Source organism: Balaenoptera ricei, chromosome 8 (genome assembly GCF_028023285.1).
Source record: "Balaenoptera ricei isolate mBalRic1 chromosome 8, mBalRic1.hap2, whole genome shotgun sequence".
Lineage (NCBI taxonomy): Eukaryota > Metazoa > Chordata > Mammalia > Artiodactyla > Balaenopteridae > Balaenoptera > Balaenoptera ricei.
The window spans coordinates 74,293,604-74,317,383 of NC_082646.1; the positions used below are offsets into that span (position 1 = coordinate 74,293,604).

The window sequence follows — 23,780 nt, forward strand, 5'->3', positions numbered from 1 at the left end:
TTTACAGTGCTATGAGGCCTTTATTCCCTCAAAGTGATTTCTAAGACTTAGGGAATGGCAAAAAAATTGCCTGTGAAGTATTCTTGGTATTCATAGTAGCAAAATAGTTTAAATTTAAATATATAAGCCAGGTGTATGGCTCATCTCCAGATAGCACTTCTATTAGCTGAAGACAAAGGAGGATTTGATGCCTTCTTTAAACCTGTGGGCTTCCTTTAACTGACTTTCTTCTGGAAGTTAGAAGACAAATTCCACTTCTCCCATCTGCTTTTCACAGGGCTATAAAGGGAATGAATGCTGGAAGTTTTATCTATTCCCTTCTGTAGAGATTAAAATAATCAAGTTATAGGAACAGAATAAAATAGTTTGAGTTGACAATAAGAAAGGTTCTGGAGAGGCAGGCAGCAAGTGTAACTATTTGTGCACTACCACTAGAGTCAGACTTCCCACATTTAAATCCTGACTGTACTACTTACTAGCTGTGTAATCTTAGGCAAGTTATTGGATCTCCTTGTTGCTTCAGTTTCCTCTTCTATAAACTGGGGATAATACTACTACTAACTTCATGGGGTTGTTGTGAGAATTATGTGAATTAAGTTTATAAGGACACTCAAAACAGTGTCTAGTACATGGTAAGCGTTATAAGCATCTCGTCAAATAAATGAATAAATGAATAAATCTGGTTTCTGCACTGTGATCTTAAGTGCCACAAAGGATCTAATATTAAAAAGAAATGTAATTGAAAAAAAAAGGTAACATAAAGTAATAAACTTAAATTGATGTTGGAAATGCACCTTTAGATATGGACACATTATCTTCAAATATCTGATTGTTGCCAAGCTTACCCCTCAGTAACACAACGACAAGACCTTGATAGGACCCAGCCTAAGATTTGTATTGTTTCTCAGATACTTGGTATTCTTGTTTCCTATGAAACAAGAAATACCATATGAAATAAGATACTCACAGCAAATCACGTAGCTAACTAATATATAAAACAGTAAAGAACTTTATATCCAAGGAAGCCTTCAATTTTCAGAAATCCTTAAGGATGATAAAAGGAAAATCAGAAATTCCTGATGACAGTTCAGAAAACAAGAATTTACTGGACAAAAATTCTAGTGATTAAAAAGTTACATATAAAAATGAGGGTTTGGGGCTTCCCTGGTGGCACAGTGGTTAAGAATCCACCTGCCAATGCAGGGGGACGTGGGTTCGAGCCCTGGCCCAGGAAGATCCCACATGCTTCAGAGCAACTAAGGCCGTGCGCCACAACTGAGACTGTGCTCTAGAGCCCGCAAGCCACAACTACTGAGCCCGCGTGCCACAACTACTGAAGCCTGTGCACCTAGAGCCCATGCTCCGCAACAAGAGAAGCCACCGCGATGAAAAGACTGCACACCGCAACAAAGAGTAGCCCCTGCTCACCACAACTAGAGAAAGTCTGCACACAGCAACAAAGACCCAACGCAGCCAAAAATAAATAAAAAATAAAAATAAATAAATTTATTTTAAAAAATGAGGGTTTTTAATCGAATTGACACTACTTTATAAGAAACTTGAGTCAGCGTCGTTTAGAATAAAATTAACTAAATGCAGAGGTGAAAACCTATAGGGAATCCTTGGGATCAAGACACTTTTGTAGAATATAAATATTGGATTGGAACCATATATGAGGAAAGGAAATTAAAGGCTATTCAGAATGACAAGTGTAAAGTGTAGTTTTTCATCTTACCCTAGGAGACCACAAATGAAGCAGCAAAAATTTCCACTGGTATCTAACATTCCTCTGAGAACTTTCTCTGGACCTATGTAACTAGTAGATAACAGCAAGTTTTGTCAATTTTGATGAGTGTGAAAAGAAAGAAAAAAAAGAAATAAAAGCAAGAAAAATGCAGTAATAATTAAATGCCCTGATTCAAAGTATTTTACAGAACTTTAAACTGAAAGAGACCCTTGAGATCACTAGTCCAACTCCGTGATTTCACAGAAGCAAAAAAAACAAGGCCTAGAAGTAGGCTTAACTGTAAACGAATATCATCCTGACAATCTTACACTAATGTCATAGCTGAATTAAAATAATTAAATTAATCATTTTAGGAGATTTCAAAAAATGAGGCATTGACTAAGAGTATAAATACTTGTTTTTAAAATCTGCATACTGGAAAAAATAGAAAGTGACATTAATTTCTTCAAGACATCAAGACTTCTCCTGACTCCAATCTCCAAGGTCAGAGGGGAATGAAAGAATTTTCTAGAACATGGCTTCAAAAACACCTCTGCCTCTTACTTCTCTGAAACATTTGTTGCAATCCCACTCTAACAGAAATAAATTACAAAAAGAATTCATTCTCTCTAGTTCATCTGAGGTTTTAATATTACATAAGCCATTTGTGTGTGTGTGTGTGTGTGTGTGTGCAAGCGCACGCACATGCACACATAAATAAAAATGATCATTTTAGCTTAGTGGCAGAGTTTGTGTAAATAACACTAAGATTCAAATGCAGAAAAAAAGGCAGATCACAGAGAGCCTAATTTCTCAACATGCAAAGCTTAAATGCAATAGTCACTCAACACAGTCTAATAGACAGGGCTTGTTTGGAAAGAAAATTTTAAAAACTCGTTGAACACATATCAGATTAATACCAAACCATTAAGATAAAACACATATCAGATTAATACCAAACCATTAAGATAAAAGTTTATTTCCAAACTGTTAACCACACATACATAATGGTATAATGGAATAAAGGCACAGGTAATTTCTAATACATGCAATTTGCATTCTCAGTCACCTAAATGTCTCTTCTATTTTAAACGTCTACTGAAAAATATGAGTTTTAAAAACACAGTTAAGAGTAACCTTTTCAGGAAAGAAAAAGTGACTCTACTGATATTTTTCTTCTTTTTTTTCCCCTAAGGTATCCTGAAGAAAAGGAATGCTGGTTAAAAGGTGACACACAGGAAGATAGAATTTTAATGAAACGTTACCAATAGTCTAGAAAGTCTAGTTAGATATTAATAAGTCCCATATCATAAAAATGATGAATATACTCAAAAATGATCTGGGAACCCCAAACTCTGCTTTGCTTAAACCACACTGGGGAAAATACTGGATTCAGAATAAATCTCCCAGTAGTGATCTACTTTTCCTTCTTTTTTTTAAAAAATAAATTTATTTATTTGTTTATTTGTTTGTTTCTTTTTGGCTGCGTTGGGTCTTTGTTGCTGTGCACGGGCTCTCTCTAGTTGCCGTGAGCGGGGGCTACTCTTCGTTGCAGTGGGTAGGCTTCTCATTGCGGTGGCTTCTCTTGTTGCGGAGCACGGGCTCTAGGTGCGTGGGCTTCAGTAGTTGTGGCATGCAGGCTCAGTAGTTGTGGCTCAAGGCTTAGTTGCTCCGTGGCATGTGGGATCTTCCCAGACTAGGGATCGAACCTGTGTCCCCTGCATTGGTAGGTGGATTCTTAACCACTGTGCCACCAAGGAAATCCCTACTTTTCCTTCTTTTGATAACAGATCTCATCCAGTTGGCCACAATGTTTGTTGTTCCACTCCTTCCTTCCGAGGGATTTTTCTATCTGGTGCTGACTGAAAGGACTCTCCTTTCTGCTAACAAGACCATTAGAATATCAAAGTCTAAGCTATCAGTGGCTATATTCTCTGCCTTCAAAACTCCATCTGTAGTAGAAGCCAACATGCATGGTGAAAGGGCGCAGGGAGAAAAGGGAGGAAGAAGAAGAGTCCAAAGGGAGGAGGGATCAATTACAGTGTGTGAATTCCTGGATCTTGCTGTCACTGAGCTCTGCCCCATCCTCCCTCTTTCTGCTATACGGGTTTGTGAACCAATACATAAACTTCCTTGATTTATGCTAGTTTAAGATGGGTTTCCTGCACTCATAACAGAAGTCCTCACTAATACAGTGATATGATGGAAAGAAAACACACTGAACCAGAGGTAATGGAGACCTGGCTCTGTTACAGACTAGCTGAGTAAACTTTGGTAGGTAACTTCTCTGAGTCTCAGTTTCTTCATGTATTAAGAACACTGGACACATTTAGGATTAAAAGAACATTTTAGAAATGCATTTTTCTAACCTTCAGAAAATATATTTGCTCCTCTAATCTTGCTTGTTATACCATCACTTAATTCTAAGTAGGACAATATTTTGAATGCTAGAAAGTTTATGGCAAAACTAAGTCTCCCTATAAAGGAAAAAAAGGCAGGGACTTCCCTGGTGGTCCAGTGGTTAAGAATCTGCCTGCCAACGCAGGGGATACGGGTTTGATCCCTGGTCCGGGAAGATCTCACATGCCATGGAGCAACTAAGCCCGCGCGCCACAACTACTGAGCCTGTGCGCCTAGAACCCATGCTCCGCAATAAGAGAAGCCACTGCAATGAGAAGCCCACGCACCTCAACGTGCGCAGCAATGAAGACCCAGCACAGCCAAAAAAAAAAAAGGCATTTTCTAATTCTAATGAAACTTCTATGTTTAAGCCATATTCTCCCTCGGTAACAGAGTATCAGAAATCTACTGTCTGACCTCAATTTTTTCTTCTAAATACTCAGACCCCTAACAGGTTCAACTGTAGTTTGTGTTAATGTACCAATTAACTGATTGTTTTGACATTTTAGCCACAGGGAGAAAATAGTTAAAACTTTAAAAATTTTAGAATTAGTAGCACTAAGCTGGTTAAGCTAAATTTTTTTAAATTACTTAATAAAAAATAATCTTTATAAAGAAAAATTTCTTACTTTGTAATGGATTGACAAAAAGCTGCCACTTCCTCATTCTGTACTTCAATTTCTTGTAGAAGAGAACTTTCAGTTGGCAAAGTACTGGTCCCATTTGGGCCTTTCTGTAATGAAAAAAAGTGTTTTTATTTTAAAAGTAAAAGATCCCCAAAACGCTAAATAGCAATATAGCACAAACACATTTTTATGAAAATATGTACAAAAATATGGAGGTAAAATAAATCATATCAGTAACAAAGTTTTAAAGTATGGATTTCTATCTTTGTAAAAGTAATGCCAACTAAGCCTTATTTTTTAAAAAATTTTGGCCAGGCCGTGTGTCATATGGGATCTTAGTTCCCTGACCAGGGATTACCCCGCGCACCCTGCATTGGAAGCGCAGTCTTTAACCACTGGACCGCCAGGGAAGTCCCAAGCCTTATTTTAAAGTTCATTGGTTTTACTTGCTCAGAAGTAGAAATAGGGCTGGGAGTCTGGACGACTACCCTGCGCGAGTCCTCCCGCTGCTTTCCCTGCTGTCCGCCCCTCTTGGCTCCGTGATGCCCGTGGACCTCAGCATGCGGTCCGGGCCTTTGAGCCTGCAGGAAGTGGACGAGAGGCCGCAGCACCCACTGCAGGTCAAATATGGCGGGGCGGAGGTTGACGAGCTGGGCAAAGTGCTGACACCCACCCAGGTTAAGAACCGGCCCACCAGCATTGCATGGGATGGCCTTCATCCAGGTAAATTGTATACCTTGGTCTTGACAGACCCGGATGCTCCCAGCAGGAAGGACCCCAAATACAGGGAATGGCACCATTTCCTAGTGGTCAACATGAAGGGCAACGACATCAGCAGTGGCACGGTCCTCTCCGATTATGTGGGCTCTAAGCCTCCCAAGGGCACAGGCCTTCACCACTGCGTCTGGCTGGTTTATGAGCAGGACAGGCCACTGAAGTGTGATGAGCCCATTCTCAGCAACCGATCTGGAGACCACAGTGGCAGATTCAAGGTGGTGAATTTCCGCAAAAAGTACGAGCTCGGGGCTCCGGGGGCCGGCACGTGTTACCAGGCCGAATGGGATGACTATGTGCCCAAACTCTACGAGCAGCTGTCTGGGAAGTAGAGGAAAGCCAGGAGATGGACATCGTCCCAGAGTTCCCAAGCAGTGTTTCAGTTTAGTGATGCATGTAGATTTCTTCCCTTCCCCCTGCCCCGAGGCCTGAGCAGTCAGATTTAGGTTTAGGGTGTCTTTTCCTTCTGCCTGTCCTTTATAATTCTAGGGGGTTTATGTTTTGATCAAATCTGAACTCCGTTTTGGTGGGGGATACTTTGGTACTAGGATGGAGTCATTAAAATGTTAATATAAGAATAACAACCCAGACGTTAAAGAGGAAAAAAATTCTGGTAAAAAGACCAGGTCTGCAGTATTAGAACAGAGCATCAAAGAATCTTTAAGGGAGGTTGAAAAAAAGAAAAGATTGATTGCCTCTGCCTTTGTGAGCCCGAGTCCAGGACTGTGTGTGACGGCATCTTCTGGCATTTGTTTTCAGGGCCCTGTCTCTCACTAAGACAACCAGGGGCCGGCATGTCCACTAGCCCCCAACGTGATACATCTCAGGCTGGTTATTGGCTGTCAGTGTCCCGCTCTGGCTCCTTTAAAGAGCAATACTGGTAAAAGCAATAGGGAGAGAGTCACTTTGCTGTTAAAGCTTGGCCATCTAGATGAGCTGCAGGGCTGAGTGAGAGGTCATCAGAAATCCGAAAGTCTGTGCGTGTTACATTGATCTCTCCTCGGTGTAAGAAAAGCCAGTCTGGAGTTGCTGAATGTTGTGTTAATTCTGCTATTTGCTTATAGGTGAATAAAAATAAAAACGTGTAGATGGAAAAAAAAAAAAAGTAGAAATAGGCTGTACTTTGTATCAGTCAATAAGAATGGAACGCTAAAGACATTTCCATTCAAAATCTTCCAGAAATGAACACTTCAGAAAGTTAACAGCTGAATGAAATTAAAGGACTAGGCTCTGTTTTAAGAAAATGAAGATGTCAAGCCCATTTGGGACTCCTCTAATAAACCAGGAATTCTATATATTCAACTTAGGTCTCAAATTCCAAGAAAGCATCTGGTTCTTTATGTAAGAGAATGAGTTTTAGGAGTTAGTGGGCATTTTCTATGTTAATAAACTTGTACAAACACCCTGACAGTCCTTCAAAAGTTAAGTTTATGTCTGATCAAAATTTGTGTGCCACATTTAGGAAGATAAATTCACTACCCAAGCACAGCCAAGCAGCAGAGTCCGTTTAGAGGTGTTTTGACTTACTACGTAAAAATACTTGATTTAGCACAAATTTCAAATGTAAATTTCCTTTAAAATTAAAATGGGAACATTCTCAATTAAAACTTGAGTGAATGAGAACACAGTGTATAAATTTCAACAGTTGTAATGGATTTCCATAACCATAGCAAACAAGAAGATTTTGTCAGAAAATTAAACTGAAAATTCAGGACAATTCCTTTATTAATTTACTGCTTTTATAATGTGGCAGAGCCCTTTCTGCTAGAATGTGATATGTAGATGGGGAAGTGACCAGCCCTGAGTTCTAGAAAAATAGCTACTACAAATAACAGAGCTCATAGGAAAAACAGAGTTAAGGTAGACTACTCAAAAATCAGTGTAATCAAAGCCCTAACTAAAACAATACGAAGTCTTTACAGAAACACTAGCGCAGTTAAATCTCCACTTGAATTTGCACTTTGAATTATGGTCTTTGATCCTCTGAAGCCTCCTTAAACCCTGGAGCTCCTGCTTCCTAATTTGTTATATGGATTCTGAAGGGCATTTGCTTCTAGCGAAGACCAATTTCAATGAAGTTAAAAATATACCCCAGGGTGTAGACTTCTTCACCAAAGTTCTTAATGCAAACAGAAATGTCTTCACAGCTTCTCTGTCTGCACTCACTGCTTCACCAGAATGCTTAACCCTGTGGAATGTGGAACTGTTCTTGTAGCCACCATTTTCACTTCTGCAGGACTTGCAGTGTTTTCCTAATATTTTCTTGTATTACTAAGGCATTCCCTTTAATTATGAGAGAGTTTGTTCTAGATTGCTTTGAAATGTTAATATGCTGGGAAAGATTATTTTTGAACGAATGCTACCTCCCCATTATACTGACATCAATCCCATATTTACCAATTACAGAAGTTAATCTGTGTTACAGAAACAAGTATTGTAGCAAATAGACCATACTACCTGAAAAATGGATTTTTATATTTTATATTTCTAAAGAAACCCTCTGGTTTGCAACTCCAAGTTTGCCACAATCTAATCCAATAGTATTTCCCAGAACTTCAAGTGAATATTATGTCCAAGTTAGCTTGAATCATACCCTGTTCCTATGAAACACAAACTGAACTATCTTGCCTCTGAATCTTTGTTTGTCTTCAACGCTTTACTCCTAACCTTCCCTCACAACACAAGTCAAAGATCTATTAATTGTTTAAGGCCCAATGGAATGCCACTTCATCTATAATGTCTTTTATGAGTATTCAGTATGAAGCATTTCTTCCCTCCTAGCATTTCTAAGTACTTTTTCTAATTATTATTATTATTAAAAATAATATCTAAATTACAGTGAGATACCACCTCACACTCACTAGGATGGCTACTACTAAAAACAAAAAACAGAAAACAACAAATGTTGGCAACGATGTGGAGACACTGGAACCCTTGGGCACCGTTGGTAGTAATGTAAAATGGTGCAGCCACTGTGTAAAACGATGTGGTAAGTTTCTCAAACAATTAAAAATAGAATTACCATATGATCCAGCAATTCTACTTCTGGGTCTATACCCAAAAGAATTGAAAGCAGGTATCAAAGAGATATTTGTACACCCATGCTCATAGCAGCATTATTCACAATAGCTAAAACATGGAAGCAATCCAAGTATAAACCAACAGATGAATGGAAAAGCAAGCAAAATGAGGTATACAGTGGAATATTATTCAGCCTTAAAAAGAAGGAAAATTTTGCAATATGGTACAATATGGATGAACCTTGAGGACATTATGATAAGTGAAATAAGACTGTCACAAAATGACAAATATTATATGATTCCACTTATATGAGGTACTTAGAGTATTCAAAATCATAAAGACAGAAAGTAGAATGGTGGTTGCCAGGGGCCAGGGGGAGGGGAGAATGGAGAGTTACTATTTAATGGGTATAGTTTCAGTTTTACAAGATGAAAAGAGTTATGGGGATGGTTGGTGGTGATGGTTGCACAACAATGTGAATATATTTAATACCACTGAACTGTACACCTTAAAATGGTTAATCTGTAATTTTGTTATATGTATCTTACCGCACAAAAAAATATCTAGCAATTACTGAGCACTTCTTACATGTCAGGTTCTGTTGTAAGAAATTTACAGTCATGTATGTATATGTGTGTGTGTGTGTGTGTGTGTGTGTGTATATATATATATATATGTATGTATATATTGTTTATTTCTCACAAAGCTCTAGTAGGTGGGTAACATTACTATTATCCCCATTTTACAGATTAAAAAATGAGGCACAGAGAAGTTAATGAGGCACATGAGGTCACATGACTAATATAATCAGAGTTAGGATTTCAACCCAGGCAACGTAGCTTACTCACTATGCCCTTCTAGTACCTCACAACAAAGTCTCCTGAAAAAAAACCTTTAAAACACAATGAGACAAAAACAGCATTGTGACCTTTGCAGGAGCAATGCTATAAAAAATCTGTATTTTTGTTGACCTAGTAACCATCTTTCCTTCTTTAACTCTGTTTGTTTTTCATGTTCCACTTATTAATAGATTCTGAATCTCCTTAGTGGCATTCCTAGATGCTTTTTTTTTTTTAATCAAAAAAGTATTTTTGGGCTTCCCTGGTGGCGCAGTGGTTGAGAGTCTGCCTGCTAATGCAGGGGACACGGGTTCAAGCCCTGGTCTGGGAAGATCCCACATGCCTGGGAGCAACTGGGCCCGTGAGCCACAACTGCTGAGCCTGCGCGTCTGGGGCTTGTGCTCCGCAACAAGAGAGGCCGCGACGGTGGGAGGCCCGCGCACCGCGATGAAGAGTGGCCCCCCGCTTGCCACAACTGGAGAAAGCCCTCGCACAGAAACGAAGACCCAACACAGCCAAAAATAAAAAAATAAATAAAAAAAAAAAAAAAAAAAAAAGTATTTTTTACAGTGCCTTTCATGTATTAGGTACTTCCTTTCAAGCAAGTTATAAGTTTCAACTGATGGTGACAGAAATAGATTATAATAACCAATTATTTAGTCATACATCAAGGTAATAATAGAATCTGGAAAATTAACACAAATGTTCTGCTCACAAAGTAAAAAACAGCTGGGCTGCCAATGATTTCATCTTTACATTAACATTAGCATTTTTTTGTTTTTCTCCACTCTTTCTGGAACCAAAAAAAAATTTTTTTTTAATTTCACACCAACTCCCTCAACTCTTGCTCCTGATCCCTTCCTCAAACTCCAAAACAACTTAAGTATCAAATCATCTCTTTCCTCCACTGATCTTGCACAAACTTTTATGCAGCACTCACGACTTTCTATTACATACTGCAGTTATATGCACATACATCTTGTCTCCCCCTTCTAACCCAAGTTCTTTAAGGATGAGGTCTGTGAATGGTTAATATTTGTACCCCACACATTTTGTCCTCAAATATTTTTTTTTCTTTATTTTTTTTTAATAAGAGCCTTTCTTTTTTAAAAAAAAAATATTTATTTATTTTAATATTTATTTAAGACCTGGCTTTGCCGGGCCTTAGTTGTGGCATGCAGGATCTTCATTATAGCACGTGGGATCTTTTAGTTGCAGCATGTGGGCTTCTTAGTTGTGGCATGCGGACTTCTTAGTTGCGGAATACAAACTCTTAGTTGCGGCATGTATTCAGGATCTAGTTCCCCAACCAGGGCCCCCTGCATTGAAAGTGCAGAGTCTTACCCACTGGACCACCAGGGAAGTCCCCTCAAATATTTTTCAATGAATGAAAGAGGCAAATGATAGTAAGAAAAAATCACTAATGTCATTATCCAATATATGAAACAAAGAGGTTTGTGGGGGAAGACACTGAGCTCTCTAGTAAATATTTTGGGTTTGGAAATCCATGTAGATGTTTGGTCATCATCTAGAAATACTCTATTACAAAATTCTATTCCAGAGCTAAAGACAAAGAACTGGGAATCATCCAATTTCTGCACTTTTCTACAGGGAAATTTCTCTCTGCTAATTGTTGTCAGCATCCATCAGGATCACTGACAGAGCAATATCCCAACCAAATGGACTTTGGGTCCAAGTTCCATCAACAGGAGACAGTCTCTTCAGGAGGCTGAGGGATACATAATGGACTGCACCTACTGGACATCAAGCTGGGACATCTCTTTATACACATATGAATGGAGAGAGAGAGAGATTTATTATAAGAAATTGGCTCATGTGATTGATTATAAAGGATGCCAAGTCTCAAGACCTGCAGTCAGCAAACTGGAGACCCAAGAGAGCTGACAGTATAGTTCTAAGTCTGAGTATGGCAGGCTCAAGACCCAGGAAAAGCCGATGTTTCAGTTTGAGTCCAAAGTCAGGGAAAAAACCCCAATGTTCCAACTCAAAGGCAGTCAAGTTGAAGGAATTCCCCTTTTTTGGTGGTAGGGTCAGCCCTTTTGTTCTATTCAAGCCTTCAACTGTTAGGGTGAGGCCCACCACTTTAGGGAGAGCAATCTGCCTTTACTCGGTCTACAAATTCAAATATTAATCTCATCCAGAAGCATCGTTACAGACATACCCAGAATAATGTTTGACCAAATGTCTGAGGACCCCATAGCCCAGTCAAACTGACACATAAAATTAATCATCACTGCATCTCAACCATAGACAGCCAAGGAGTCTAGATCAGTAGCTTTCAAACTCTATCTCAGAGCCTCAAGAATAAAGCAATGACCAAGAGAGAACAGATAAGATATATTAAAAAACAACCAAAAACAAAACCTTGGGGGAATGCCTATGTTTAGAAACTAGACAAGGAAAATGATTCAAAGATTACAGGAGAAAACTAGCAAGTAGATTTAACCAGGGCAACAGAAGAGAAATTTCAAGAAAGGAACGTGGTCAATTGTTGCAAATGAAGCAATAAGGATGGACAGTGAGTATGGTCACTAGATTGGCAATTAGTATTCATACTACCAGAAACAAGTTTCTGCAATACAATAGGAACAAGAGAGGATGTTGAGGAACTGGAAAAGCAATAAGTACAAATTCCACTTTGAAGAATAATTGTAAAAAATACTTTGGGGAGACAGGAACAAGAAAAGAGGTGAAAGAGTTAAGTTTGGGAAAAGAGAAGGAATATCTCTTCCCTCCAAACCAGAAAGAAGAGGCAAATAAATCTGAGGTGGGCAAGTGCATACAAAGAATAACCTTGACCTCACTATTTAAAAAAAAAAAAAAAGGAAATTGGAAGTCCTAGCCAGAGCAATCAGACGGGAAAAAGAAAAGGAATCCAAATTGGAAAGGAAGAAGTAAAACTGTCACTGTTTGCATATGACATATGATACAGAGAACCTAAAGATGCCACCAAAAAACTGTTAGACCTAATAAATGAATTCAGTTGGATACAAAATTAATATATAGAAATCTGTTGTATTTCTATACACTAACAAGAACTGGCAGAAGGAGAAATTAAGAAAACAATCCCATTTACAGTTGTGTCAAAAATATTATAATAAAATACCTAGGAATAAATCTAACCAATACAGGTAAAAGACCTGTAGTCGGGAAACTATAAGATACCGATGAAAGAAAGTGAAGATGACACAAGTGGAAATATATACTGTATTCATGGATTGGAAGAATTAATATTGTTAAAATGGCCATAATACCCAAAGCAATCTACAGATTCAATACAATCCTTAACAAAATACCAATGGCGGGACTTCCCTGGCAGTCCAGTGGTTAAGACTCTGAGTTTCCACTGCAGGTGGCACAGATTCGATCCCTGCTTAGGGAACTAAGATCCCACGTGCTGTGCAGCGCAGCCAAAAAAAAAAAAAAACCAATGGCATTCTTCACAGAACTAGAACAAACAATTCTAAAATGTGTATGGAAACACAAAAGACCCCCCCCAAAAGTCAAAACAATCCTGAGTAAGAAAAACAAAACTGGAGGTATCATGCTCCCTGATTTCAAACTACCCTACAAAGCTACAGTAATCAAGACAGTATGGTACCAGCACAAAAACAGAAACATCAATTAATGGACCAGAACAGACAGCCCAGAAGTAAACCCACACTTACATGGTGAATTAATCTATGACAAAGGAGGCAAGAATATATAATGGGGAAAAGGATAGCCTCTTCAATAAATGGTGCTGGGAAAACTGGACAGCTACATGAAAAAGGATCAAACTGGACTTTCTCTCACCATATACACAATTAAATTCAAAATGAATTAAAGGGCTTCCCTGGTGGTGCAGTGGTTGAGAATCCGCCTGCCAATGCAGGGGACACGGTTTCGGGCCCTGGTCTGGGAAGATCCCACATGCCGCAGAGCAACTAGGCCCATGAGCCACAACTACTGAGCCTGCGCGTCTGGAGCCTATGCTCCGCAACAAGAGAGGCCGCGACAGTGAGAGGCCTGCACACCGTGATGAAGAGTGGCCCCTGCTTGCCGCAACTAGAGAAAGCCCTCGCACAGAAACGAAGACCCAACACAGCCAAAACTAAATTAATTAATTAATTTTAAAAAAAATGAATTAAAGACTTAAATGTAAGACCTGAAACCATAAAACTTCTGGAAGAAATCAGGCAGTATGCTCTTTGACATCAATCTTAGCAATATTTTTTTGAATATGTCTCCTTAGGCAAGGGAAACAAAAGTAGAAATAAATAAATGGTACTACACCAAACTAAAAAGCTTTTGTACAGCAAAGGAAACATCAACAAAATGAACAGGTGGTCTACTGAACGGGAGAAGATATTTGTAAAGGATACAGCTGATAAGGGGTTAATATTCAAAATATACAAAGAACTCATACAACTCAATATCAAAAAAACAAACAATTTGATTTTAAAAATGGCATTTTTCAAAAGAAGGTATATGGCCAACAGACACATGAAAAGATGCTCAACATCACTAATCATCAGGGAAATGCAAATCAAAACCACAATGAAGTATCACCTCACACCTGTCAGAATGGCTATTGTCAAAGAGACAACAAATAACAAGTGCTGGTGAGGATGTGGAGAAAAGGGTACCCTAGTGCACTGCTGGCAGGATGTAAATTGATACAGCCACTATGGAAAACAGTATGGAGGTTCCTCAAAAAATTAAAAAGAGAACTACCATATGATCCAGCAATTCCACTTTTGGGTATTTTTCTGAAGAAAACAGAAACAGTAATTTGACAAGATACATGCACCCCTATATTCACTGCAGCATTATTTACAATAGCCAAGATATGGAAGCAACCTAAGTGTCTACTGACAGATGAACGGATAAAGAAGACATGGTATATATATATACAATGGAATATTACTCAACCATTAAAAAAGAAAAGAAATCTCACCATTTGGGACAACATGGATGGACCTAGAGGTTATTATACTAAGTGAAATAAGTCAGACAGAGAAATACCATATGATTTCACTTATATGTGAAACCTAAGAAGCAATACAAATGAATGAATATAACAAAACAGAGACAGGTTCATAGATATAAAGAACAGAGGGGAGGGACTTCCTTGGTGGTCCAGTGGGTAAGACTCCGTGCTCCCAGTGCAGGGGGCCCAGGTTCGATCCCTCGTGGGGGAACTAGATCCTGCATGCATGCTGCAACTAACAGTTCGTATGCCACAACTAAGAAGTCCACATGCCACAACTAAGTCCCAGCACAGCCTAAATAAATAAATATTTTTTTTAAAAAAAGAAGAGAAAAAGAACAGAGGGGAGGGCAGGGGCAGGGGGTGGGAGTGGGGGAATGAAATAGGTGAAGGAAATTAAGTGGTACAAACTTCCAGTTACTAAATAAATGAGTCATGGGGATAAATGTAAAGCATGAGGAATACTGTCAATAATATTGTAATAACTTTGCATAGTGACAAATGGTAACTAGACTTATCACGGTGATCATTTTGTAATGTACAGAAATGCCAAATCACTAAATTATGTTGTGCACCTGGAACTAACAGTGTTGTAGGTCAATTATAATTCAATTTTTAAAAAACGTAGTGAGGTCAAGGAGAGGTGGAAAGGGTAAATTAAGGGTTTAAGGAAAGTGATGCAGGTTTGCAATAATTCACAAAAACTTATCAGTGCATACTCTATAAGGCATTTATAAGAATATGGGAAAGCTTTACACCTAAACAAGTCCCAGGTTCATGCCATCTTACCCCAGAAATTAGATGGAACACCAAGTTTTCAATAAATGTATTTTAAGCATTAAATATAAACATATCAGTTGCTTTTCAGAACAAAGTTGGTTACTTCGTTACCAAAATTTTATAGAGACTTCAGTAATCTACTCAACTAATATACTATATTCAGCTAGACAATAAAAAACCACATTTTATTCAACTTTACCTCTCCTTTAAAATTAACATTAGACATTGTGCTAATGGGGATATACATGTTTATAGTGTTAATCAACTTTTAGAAAGAGTCAATAGCCACAGAACTTTGTAAAACCAATTCTATGAAAATAATTTGATTCATTACTAAAATCTTTGGGATCTATTCAAAGTAGCTAAATTATAGCTATTAACTAAAAGTGTGATTTAAACTTAAATTGCCAGAAGACAGTTTTAAGTACTATGCCTTTTCCTGGTTTTGGAAACAAAAATTTGAACTAAAGTATTTAGATTATTATGAACAAAAGACACTAGAAGGAAATAGGAAGTAAGACTGCTGAGTGAGAAGAAAAACACCCTTCAGAGTTTTTACCACAAAGCATAAAATTCTTACAGGAAATGAATACGTAAGTATGTAAAGTAATTATAAAGAATAGCACTGCAATCTTATTTCCCAACAAAAAATCTGAACCTCAGGGAAAAGTTTTTAAATAGAGATGAATGGTGTGTGAAAAATTAGAAGTTCCATGCCAATGTTTGTGCCACAGACTTCTTAAATCAGCCTATTATTAGTGTTCTGTTTACCTCCCCCTTTTGGTCTTAATCAAGTCAAACTTTATCTTCTTGTACACAAACAAAATGATGAAATTTTAGTGTTAATAAAAGGGCTTAGAACTTTTCTTTGAAAATAAAAATCTTTTTATAGCATTTGTAACAAGTGCACACTAAACCTCTGATTAAAGACCTCCAATAACTACGCATTGACCACCTGAGAGGAATCATTACCAAATGGCTATTTATAAGTTCCTTTATTGATATGTATACCTGCCTCTTTTGAGTTTTAGTCCCCATTGGTCCTTGTTCTACTTTTTGGGACAATGAATTTTAAAACTAAGTTACTAAACTGAATTTCTCAATTCATAGAGAAAAATATAAACAAATAGGATTTGCGTAATTTTAAGCTTTCTATGAAAGGTTATTTTAACTTTTACACCTGTTACCACTTGTCTATTAAAATCTAGCACAAAGTACTACTTAATTTGCACAAAGCAACGCACTTAATGTATTGGAAAACTTAGAACATAACTATTTCACATTTTTTAACAAGAATACCATGATTTTCAGGTATTCTACTTCCTGAACTGCTTTGAGAACCTATGTCCCAAACATAAAACTTTAAAAGAAAAAAAGTCAACTTCCTCTTTTACAGGGCAACTTTCCAAACTTTAAATATTATTCCTGAAAGGATCTCAGAAATTATCTAGTCCAACTAACTTTATATCACAGATGAAGAAACTCAGATTCAGAGTGTGAATTAGCTCCAATTAATATTCTCTTCTTCAGGCAAAATATCTCCAATCTTTTCAACAGTTCCTTAAATAGCATAGCTTCTAGATCCTGAACACTGTAGTCTTCTCAAGACACACTCTAGTCTACCACTGGTCCCTTTTAGAATGTGGTGCTCAAACATAACTATTACATGGGGTTTTAAAAGAGCAGAGGGGACTTCCCTGGTGGCGCAGTGGTTAAGAATCCGACTGCCAATGCAGGGGACACGGGTTCGAGCCCTGGTCCGGGAAGATCCCACATGCCACGGAGCAACTAAGCCCATGTGCCACAACTACTGAGCCTGCGCTCTCGAGCCCGTGCGCCACAACTACTGAAGCCCGCATGCCACAACAACTGAGCCTGCGTGCCTAGAGCCCGTGCTCTGCAACAAAAGAAGCCACCACAATGAGAAGCCCGCGCACCACAACGAAGAGTAGCCCCCGCCCGCCGCAACTAGAGAAAGCCCACACACAGCAACGAAGACCCAAGGCAGCCAAAAATAAATAAATTTATTAAAAAATAAAAAAATAAAAAAAAAATAAAAGAGCAGAGTATAACAGAATGATCAACAACTACATACCTCCTCAGCCATGCCACAGTTAGACTCCTTTAAGGAGCCTGAGCCACCTCAATTCAGACACTGTGCCATTTAGTAAAGCTACTGATGTACACTGTAGTAATCTAGCTCCCATCTCTGATTGATCAGCTGATCAAGTCATGTTATTTTTGCTTACCTGGCTTAGACTCATGTCTCTCGCAACCAATTTGATTACTCCTTGATCCTTCCCCCTGTACTTTAAACAAAATCTAAAAACATGTTTCTGCTAAAACTTGCCTAGAAGCCTAATTCCTAGAGTCTGAGCAAGCAGTAATTCTCTGCAACTCCCATGTGATCTGATTTCCCAGATCTTGTTAGGGGAATTTTTTTCTATATTTAGGAAACTACCTATCCTCATCAGTCCTGCAAGATGATTTCTGAAAGCACCCCAAATAGGGAAAATATCAAGATGATACTGTGACAAATATTAAAAATGAGTAGGAAAAGATGTATGCAGAGAGACAATGAAAGGGATATAAATGAGTATCACAGCCCTGCCCCCACCAAAGGAAAGGGGTGGAGAAAACACCAGTCTAAACTATAGAGGGCAACAGGGAAAGGAAGCAAGTGTTTTGCAGCAAAAGCACTGGCAATCTATGCTACAGGTTTTAAGTTACAAAGAAATTGAAGAAGAAAATATTAGTTGGAGATAAGTCACCCTCTGGATCTAAGTTTCTTCATCCATGAAATAAAGTTGGTTAAACTAGATAACTGTGGTTATCATCTTAAATATCTCTAAAATATGAGTTCATTTAACTAATTACAATACCACTATTACATGAAAAAATTAATAATTCCTTAACTTCTTCACATTTCAGTTTCTTCAACTGTGAAATAGGTATGGGTCGCTCTGATCTCATAGGATTCTTAGGAACTCTCTACTGTCTCAGTGATTATAAAAAAAAAAAGAAGAGTTCAGTTTGAACATTTACAGCACAGATAAAAAGCATGTAGCTCTTAGGTTCTGAGTCCAGTCTTGGATCACTGATAGCAAGTAATTCTGGTCGACCCAGAAACCTCAACTTGTTTAAGATGATAACCAGAGTTCACCTGGAATGGTAATTTCAGCTCATCTGGAATAATCTATTTCCCTTAGTGAATAAATGAATTTCCACTGCTGGGAAAGTTAGAATTAGAGATACAGAGATAATGAAATAAACCAAAGTCATTTATAAATATTTTATTAAATTCAAGATAATCTATGTATTGTGGCTACAATGCATATATTGTAGAGGTGCAAATGCATACACATGAAGGTGTGATGCAAGGAGCAGGAGGATTATTTGAAAGTGACCTGGATGCTCACTCTGGGTTGCCTGGACAATCAGGGGCTCTGCCTTCTACCAATGGGAGGGCTGAGCCTAAACTCAGCTCCCTTTAGGACCAGGGGCTTCTTTTTCCCTGATAGCAGAGACTGCAACTTTCCCTAGCTCCTGAGATCTCCAGTTACTGGCAGCTGCCCTTCCCAAACTACTTCTGATACCCCTAATCCAGACTACATGGTGTCAAATACCATGCCCTCACGCTAAATCCATAAAAAGGAGATCCACAGTTAGAGAGGGATCTCTCTATTGGAACACTGACCCAAATGTGAATCCAGCAGTAACCTGGCCTGAGCAGGATGGGAGGATCAGGGGGACCAGTGTCTTCCTTTTTTAAAAAAAAAAAATGAGGTAAAGTTCATAGAACATAAAAACTGCCATATTAACCATTTAAAAATGTATAATTTGTTGGCTCACAGTACATTCATAATGGTATGTGACCATCACCACTATGGTAAGAACACTGAAATGTTCTAATTCCAGAACACTTTCATCACCCCCCCCCAAAAAAATCCCTGTACCCATTAAGCAATCATTCTCCATTCCCTCTTTCCTCCAACCCCCCAGCAAACACTAATCTGCTTTCTTTCTCTATGGATTTGCCTTTTCTGGACATATCATATAAATTGAATCATACATGTTTTTTTGTGTCTGACTTCTTTCACTTACAATGTTTTCAAGGTTCATCCATGTTGTAGCATATATCAGGGCTTCACTCCTTTGTATGGGTGAATAATATTCCATTGTACAGACATACTGCTTTTGCTTATACCCTTTCATCAGCTGATGGACATTTGGGTTGTTTCACTTTTTGGCTATTATGAATAAAGCTGCTATGAACAACCCAATTTTTAAAATGGGCAAATGACAAATAGACATTTCTTCCAAAAAGATATAGAAGTGGCCAATAATCATATGCAAAGATACTCAACACCACTAGTCAACAGGGAAACCCAAATCAAAATCACAATGAGATATCACTTCACATCCATCAGGATGGCTATAATGCAAAAAAATGTCAAATAACAAGTGTTGGCAAGCATGTGAAGAAACTGGAACTCTCTCATACATTGCTGGGGGGAATGTAAAATGATGCAGCCACTATGGAAAAGAGTTTGCTGGTTCCTCAAAAAGCTAAGCATAGAATAACCAGCAGCTCCACTACTAGGTATAAGCCCCCAGCCCACACTTCCTGATTTGGCTTAAAGTTTTCCCTTCTCCTTTCAAATACTTTAGGAAATGACTGTTATTTGTAAATACAAAGACAAAAACCATGACAAGATGACATAGAATATTAAGAGAAAATAATCTGACATTAGAATAAATATTTATGATTCCAATTTAAACTGTGAAATTAACCTGTGACTTTTAAATTGAAAGGTGTTAAGAAATTCTGTTACTAAATTTGTAAACAGTACTGAAAAGCTTAAGAGACCTTAATAACAGGTATTTCTTAGTGGAGAGCTGTAGTCAAAATACATTTGGAAAACAATGCACTGGTTAAGATTTTTCTGGGTTCTGATCGTGTTATCCAAAGAAATCCTCATCCTTTTTTCTTACCTTCTTAATGTCTGCTTTTTTCTCCCAAGACATCTAAAATGGCTTTTAAAAATCAACAATTCAACATAAACCCATCCAAATCATGCAAAATTTGCTTCTCTTCCCCTAAATGCTAGTTGAATCTCAGTGCCTAAAGAGTAGCCAAATGCTGATCTAATTAGCTGAATGATATGATTCACATCAAGGTAAGAATGAGGCTTAAACATTCCTAGAATCCACAGATACCATAAGAGCAAAATACAAATCTTCAGTGGTATACCATATATGGAAAGGAAAAGTCTAAACCCTGCTGCTTCTCTTCTAAGAGAAGACATCCTGTCTCAGGCACCCTTAACTAATTTTTCCAGAGAGTAAGACTATACGGACTCAGCAACTATGCTATATAGACTACAGTTCTTTTCTTCACTTGTATCAATACAGGTGTTTAAAGAGAGTCCTTTAAATGGCTTTTCTCCCATCTCTCTGGGGCCTTCCTTCCTTCCTTCCTCTCTCCCCTCCTCCCTCCCTCCCTTTCTTCTACTCATTCATTCATTCATGGTTAAAAACAACAAAACAATATACATGAGAATTTCTATAATGGGGTTAAAAACCAAAATTACTTATTTACCCTGAAAAATAAAGGCAATAAGGAAAAGAAAGTTGGACCACATATAATGAATGGACAAGGAGAGACAGATAAAAATTATTTTTAATGCCTATCAGTGAAAGCCAGATCCTTGATTATAGGTTTTCAAAATTCACAATCCTAGAAAAGATAATATTAATAGTAAGCAATTTTTCAATCTGCCTGGGACTTCCCTGGTGGTGCAGTGGTTAAGAATCTGCCTACCAATGCAGGGGACACGGGTTCGATCCCAGGTCTGGGACGATCCCACATGCTGCAGAGTAACTACGCCCACAAGCCACAACTACTGAACCCTCGTGCCGCAACTACTGAAGCCTGCACGCCCTAGAGCCTGCACGCTACAACTACTGAGCCCACGCGCCGCAACTACTGAAGCCCATGCACTCTAGGGCCCACATGCCGCAACTACTGAGCCCACACGTTGCAACTACTGAAGCCCGTGTGCCTAGAGCCCATGCTCCACAACAAGAGAAGCCACTGCAATGAGAAGCCTGTACACTACGACAAAGACTAGTCCCTGCTCACTGCAACTAGAGAAAGCCCACGTGCAGCAACAAAGACCCACCACAGCCAAAAATTTTTTTAATTTTTAATTAAAAAATTTTTTTAAAAAATTTTTTTTCAATTTGCCTAAACACATTTAATCCTTTACCACACAATCTAACATTCACAGTATACTTAAGAATAAAGAAAACAAGATTCAACATAAAAAATATTTCTTTTACCAAATAAATTATGTACACAAATATGAATTCTCTGTTACACTAAGTTTGAGAAGTTAGGAAGAAAAGACTATACCTGAGATATTTGGCCCTGGACTTTCGTGGGCTGAGTTGTTCGAATATTTAAAGACTGGCTTCTTGTTACTGTTGCCCCAGAAAGAGATTTTCCATTCACCTTTCTTTCAAGGTGACAACTTGCTGGTGATCTCTCTTCAAGAAGAACAGCATCCCAAGGATCGTCTGCTAGCAAACCTGGTATATTTTTCTCTTCTTCATGGTCCAATACCTCTACATTGTCCACCTTAGGCTTACTTAGAGGATCCAAGTCTAACCAGTCAAACTTACTGATATCTTCTGACTTTGGAGATACCTGTAGATTGCTGATAGTAGCTTTTGAATTTGTTATCTCCAAATCAGTCCTTGCTTTTCCATTTTTTAAAAATTCTGATGTGCTAGCTATTTTGTCAAACAGCTTTGCCATGTCAGGACTGACTACTGGACGATAGATAGGTAAGCTTCCTTGTGGATGAAAGGGTGTGGTGGGTGTCAAAGGATATGAAAAATATGGAGACTGTCCTGGAAGTCTTAAATATATAGGTTCTGTGGATGGAAAAGTAGGCATTCTTGGATTGAAGCCATTTTGGAATACAGTCTGTTTACTACTGTAAGTTGACTGGTAAACAGAAGGTAAAGAGTAACTGGAAGGCCCAGATAATCCAGGTGGCCACTGTCCTCTCTGAATAGCAGGTCTAAGATAGAGCTGTGCTGAAAACGAAGGGCTCAGAACAGGAGTAACTGGCAATACAGGTGTTTTTCTAGTCTCGAAACTGTCATCCAGCAATAGTTTCTCAAGTTCAGCTTGGGTGAGCTTTTCTACATCAATATCTACTGCTCTTTTTTGGGTATCTGATTCAGGAAACACCATGAGATCATAATCCTGTTTGCTATAAACTTGTGCTTTTTGTCTGGTGCTGCTTGACCACTCATAGCCTCTCTGGTTATCGGTCACCCGTCTATCCTTTTGCAGTTTTGCTAAAGCCTCTGCTTCCATCTGTAATGCTTCTTCTTTGTCCACATCTTTTGTTCTTGTTGGTTCCAGATGTGAAGATGAACATTGCTTAAACCCATTGTTGTTGGATATCTGAGCCATGTCCACTTAAAAGACCAAACCTTCTCCAATCTATTTTTTTTTTTGTAGCTTCCAAAATAGCAAGACCTGCACGTAAAAATAAACATAACACTCGATTAGATTTTTAAAACATGAATTTGTTTTGTTTGTAACCTACCACATATGATTTAGGATTTAATGTCACTTACAAACATACCACGAAATGAAATGAAATAGGGAAAATCTTGGTGAAGGAACACTTTTAAAACACCTTATACACTATTGGGTTAAGAGAAATGTTTAGACATAATGACTTTATCCCATTCCCTGACCTAACAGGAAAGCTAACACAGTAAATGAACTCAAGAAGCTGTCACTTCAGTTGTCACACTGGCTGCCATTAACCAGTTGCACTTCTGGCAGAATTCTTGGCATAAAATGGCTTAAGTGCTAGTCACAAATTTTCAAGAGTTCAGACACGGTTTACTGTTATGCAAATAGCGAGCCAAAATGGTTTCAATCTTTTACTATTTGTAAAATTGCTCAAAAGCCAATTAGTAATAAAAGTATTCAACACCTAGTAAATAAAATCAAGTAACTATTATTTTATCAAATCATATGAAAAATTAAGGGCTTATAATATTCTAGAAATTTTAAAAATGTATACTGTAACATAGATTAGAATAATATGATAAGTGCTAAGGCTATAAGAAACTGTAATACTCCACTCAAAGGTTAAATTATGGCTGAATTTGTCACATAGTTCTGATCACACTTCTATTCTGATTATCTGCAGTTAAATCAATAGTTATGATACTAAAATTTCTCCTTTTCCAATTGCTAAAGTATCTATTCATAAACTAGAAGATAGTTTATTAAACTTTCTCATGATCAGTTAATAAACATTTATACTCCTCTATTTAAAATAAACACTTAATTCAGATCAAGATTACCCTATGAAGCAAAATGACCAATTAAAGGGTTAGTTATCTACTGTGCAACAGAGGGCACATTTCCTGCTTCTAATCAATATGATACAGGGATTAAATGTGGGTTCTGGAGTCACATCACCTTTATTTATGATGCTGTAAGACCTTGGGCAAGTGATAACTTTTCCACATGCCTAGTTTCCTAACTTTTAAAATATGAAAAAGTATCTATTTCCTAAATT

The 23,780-nt window shown here is 38.0% G+C and overlaps 2 protein-coding genes across 4 annotated transcripts in view; one reads left to right on the forward strand and one right to left on the reverse strand.

Annotated features, from left to right (window-relative positions):
- Positions 1-23,780, reverse strand: part of PIK3C2A (phosphatidylinositol-4-phosphate 3-kinase catalytic subunit type 2 alpha) — a 102,945-nt gene that overhangs the window by 50,884 nt on the left and 28,281 nt on the right. For all 3 annotated transcript variants that reach the window (XR_009504664.1, XM_059931202.1, XM_059931203.1), the window contains exons 2-3: positions 21,578-22,717; positions 4,756-4,859 (exon numbers count right to left, since the gene is read on the reverse strand). Coding sequence is in view for 2 of the 3 variants with exons in the window: in XM_059931202.1 (XP_059787185.1) it covers positions 4,756-4,859; positions 21,578-22,651 (1,178 nt within the window). In the remaining variant the exon portion in view is untranslated. The remainder of the gene's footprint in view (positions 1-4,755; positions 4,860-21,577; positions 22,718-23,780) is intronic.
- On the forward strand, positions 5,295-5,942 carry LOC132369874 (phosphatidylethanolamine-binding protein 1-like). The gene has a single exon (XM_059929575.1). It carries the CDS (start codon positions 5,295-5,297, stop codon positions 5,856-5,858), a length of 564 nt encoding a protein of 187 aa, XP_059785558.1. The 3' UTR covers positions 5,859-5,942.

What these genes read in the sequence shown, in the direction of transcription:
- LOC132369874 (XM_059929575.1), top strand. Translation starts at nt 5,295, where the DNA reads ATGCCCGTGGACCTCAGCATGCGGTCCGGGCCTTTGAGCCTGCAGGAA.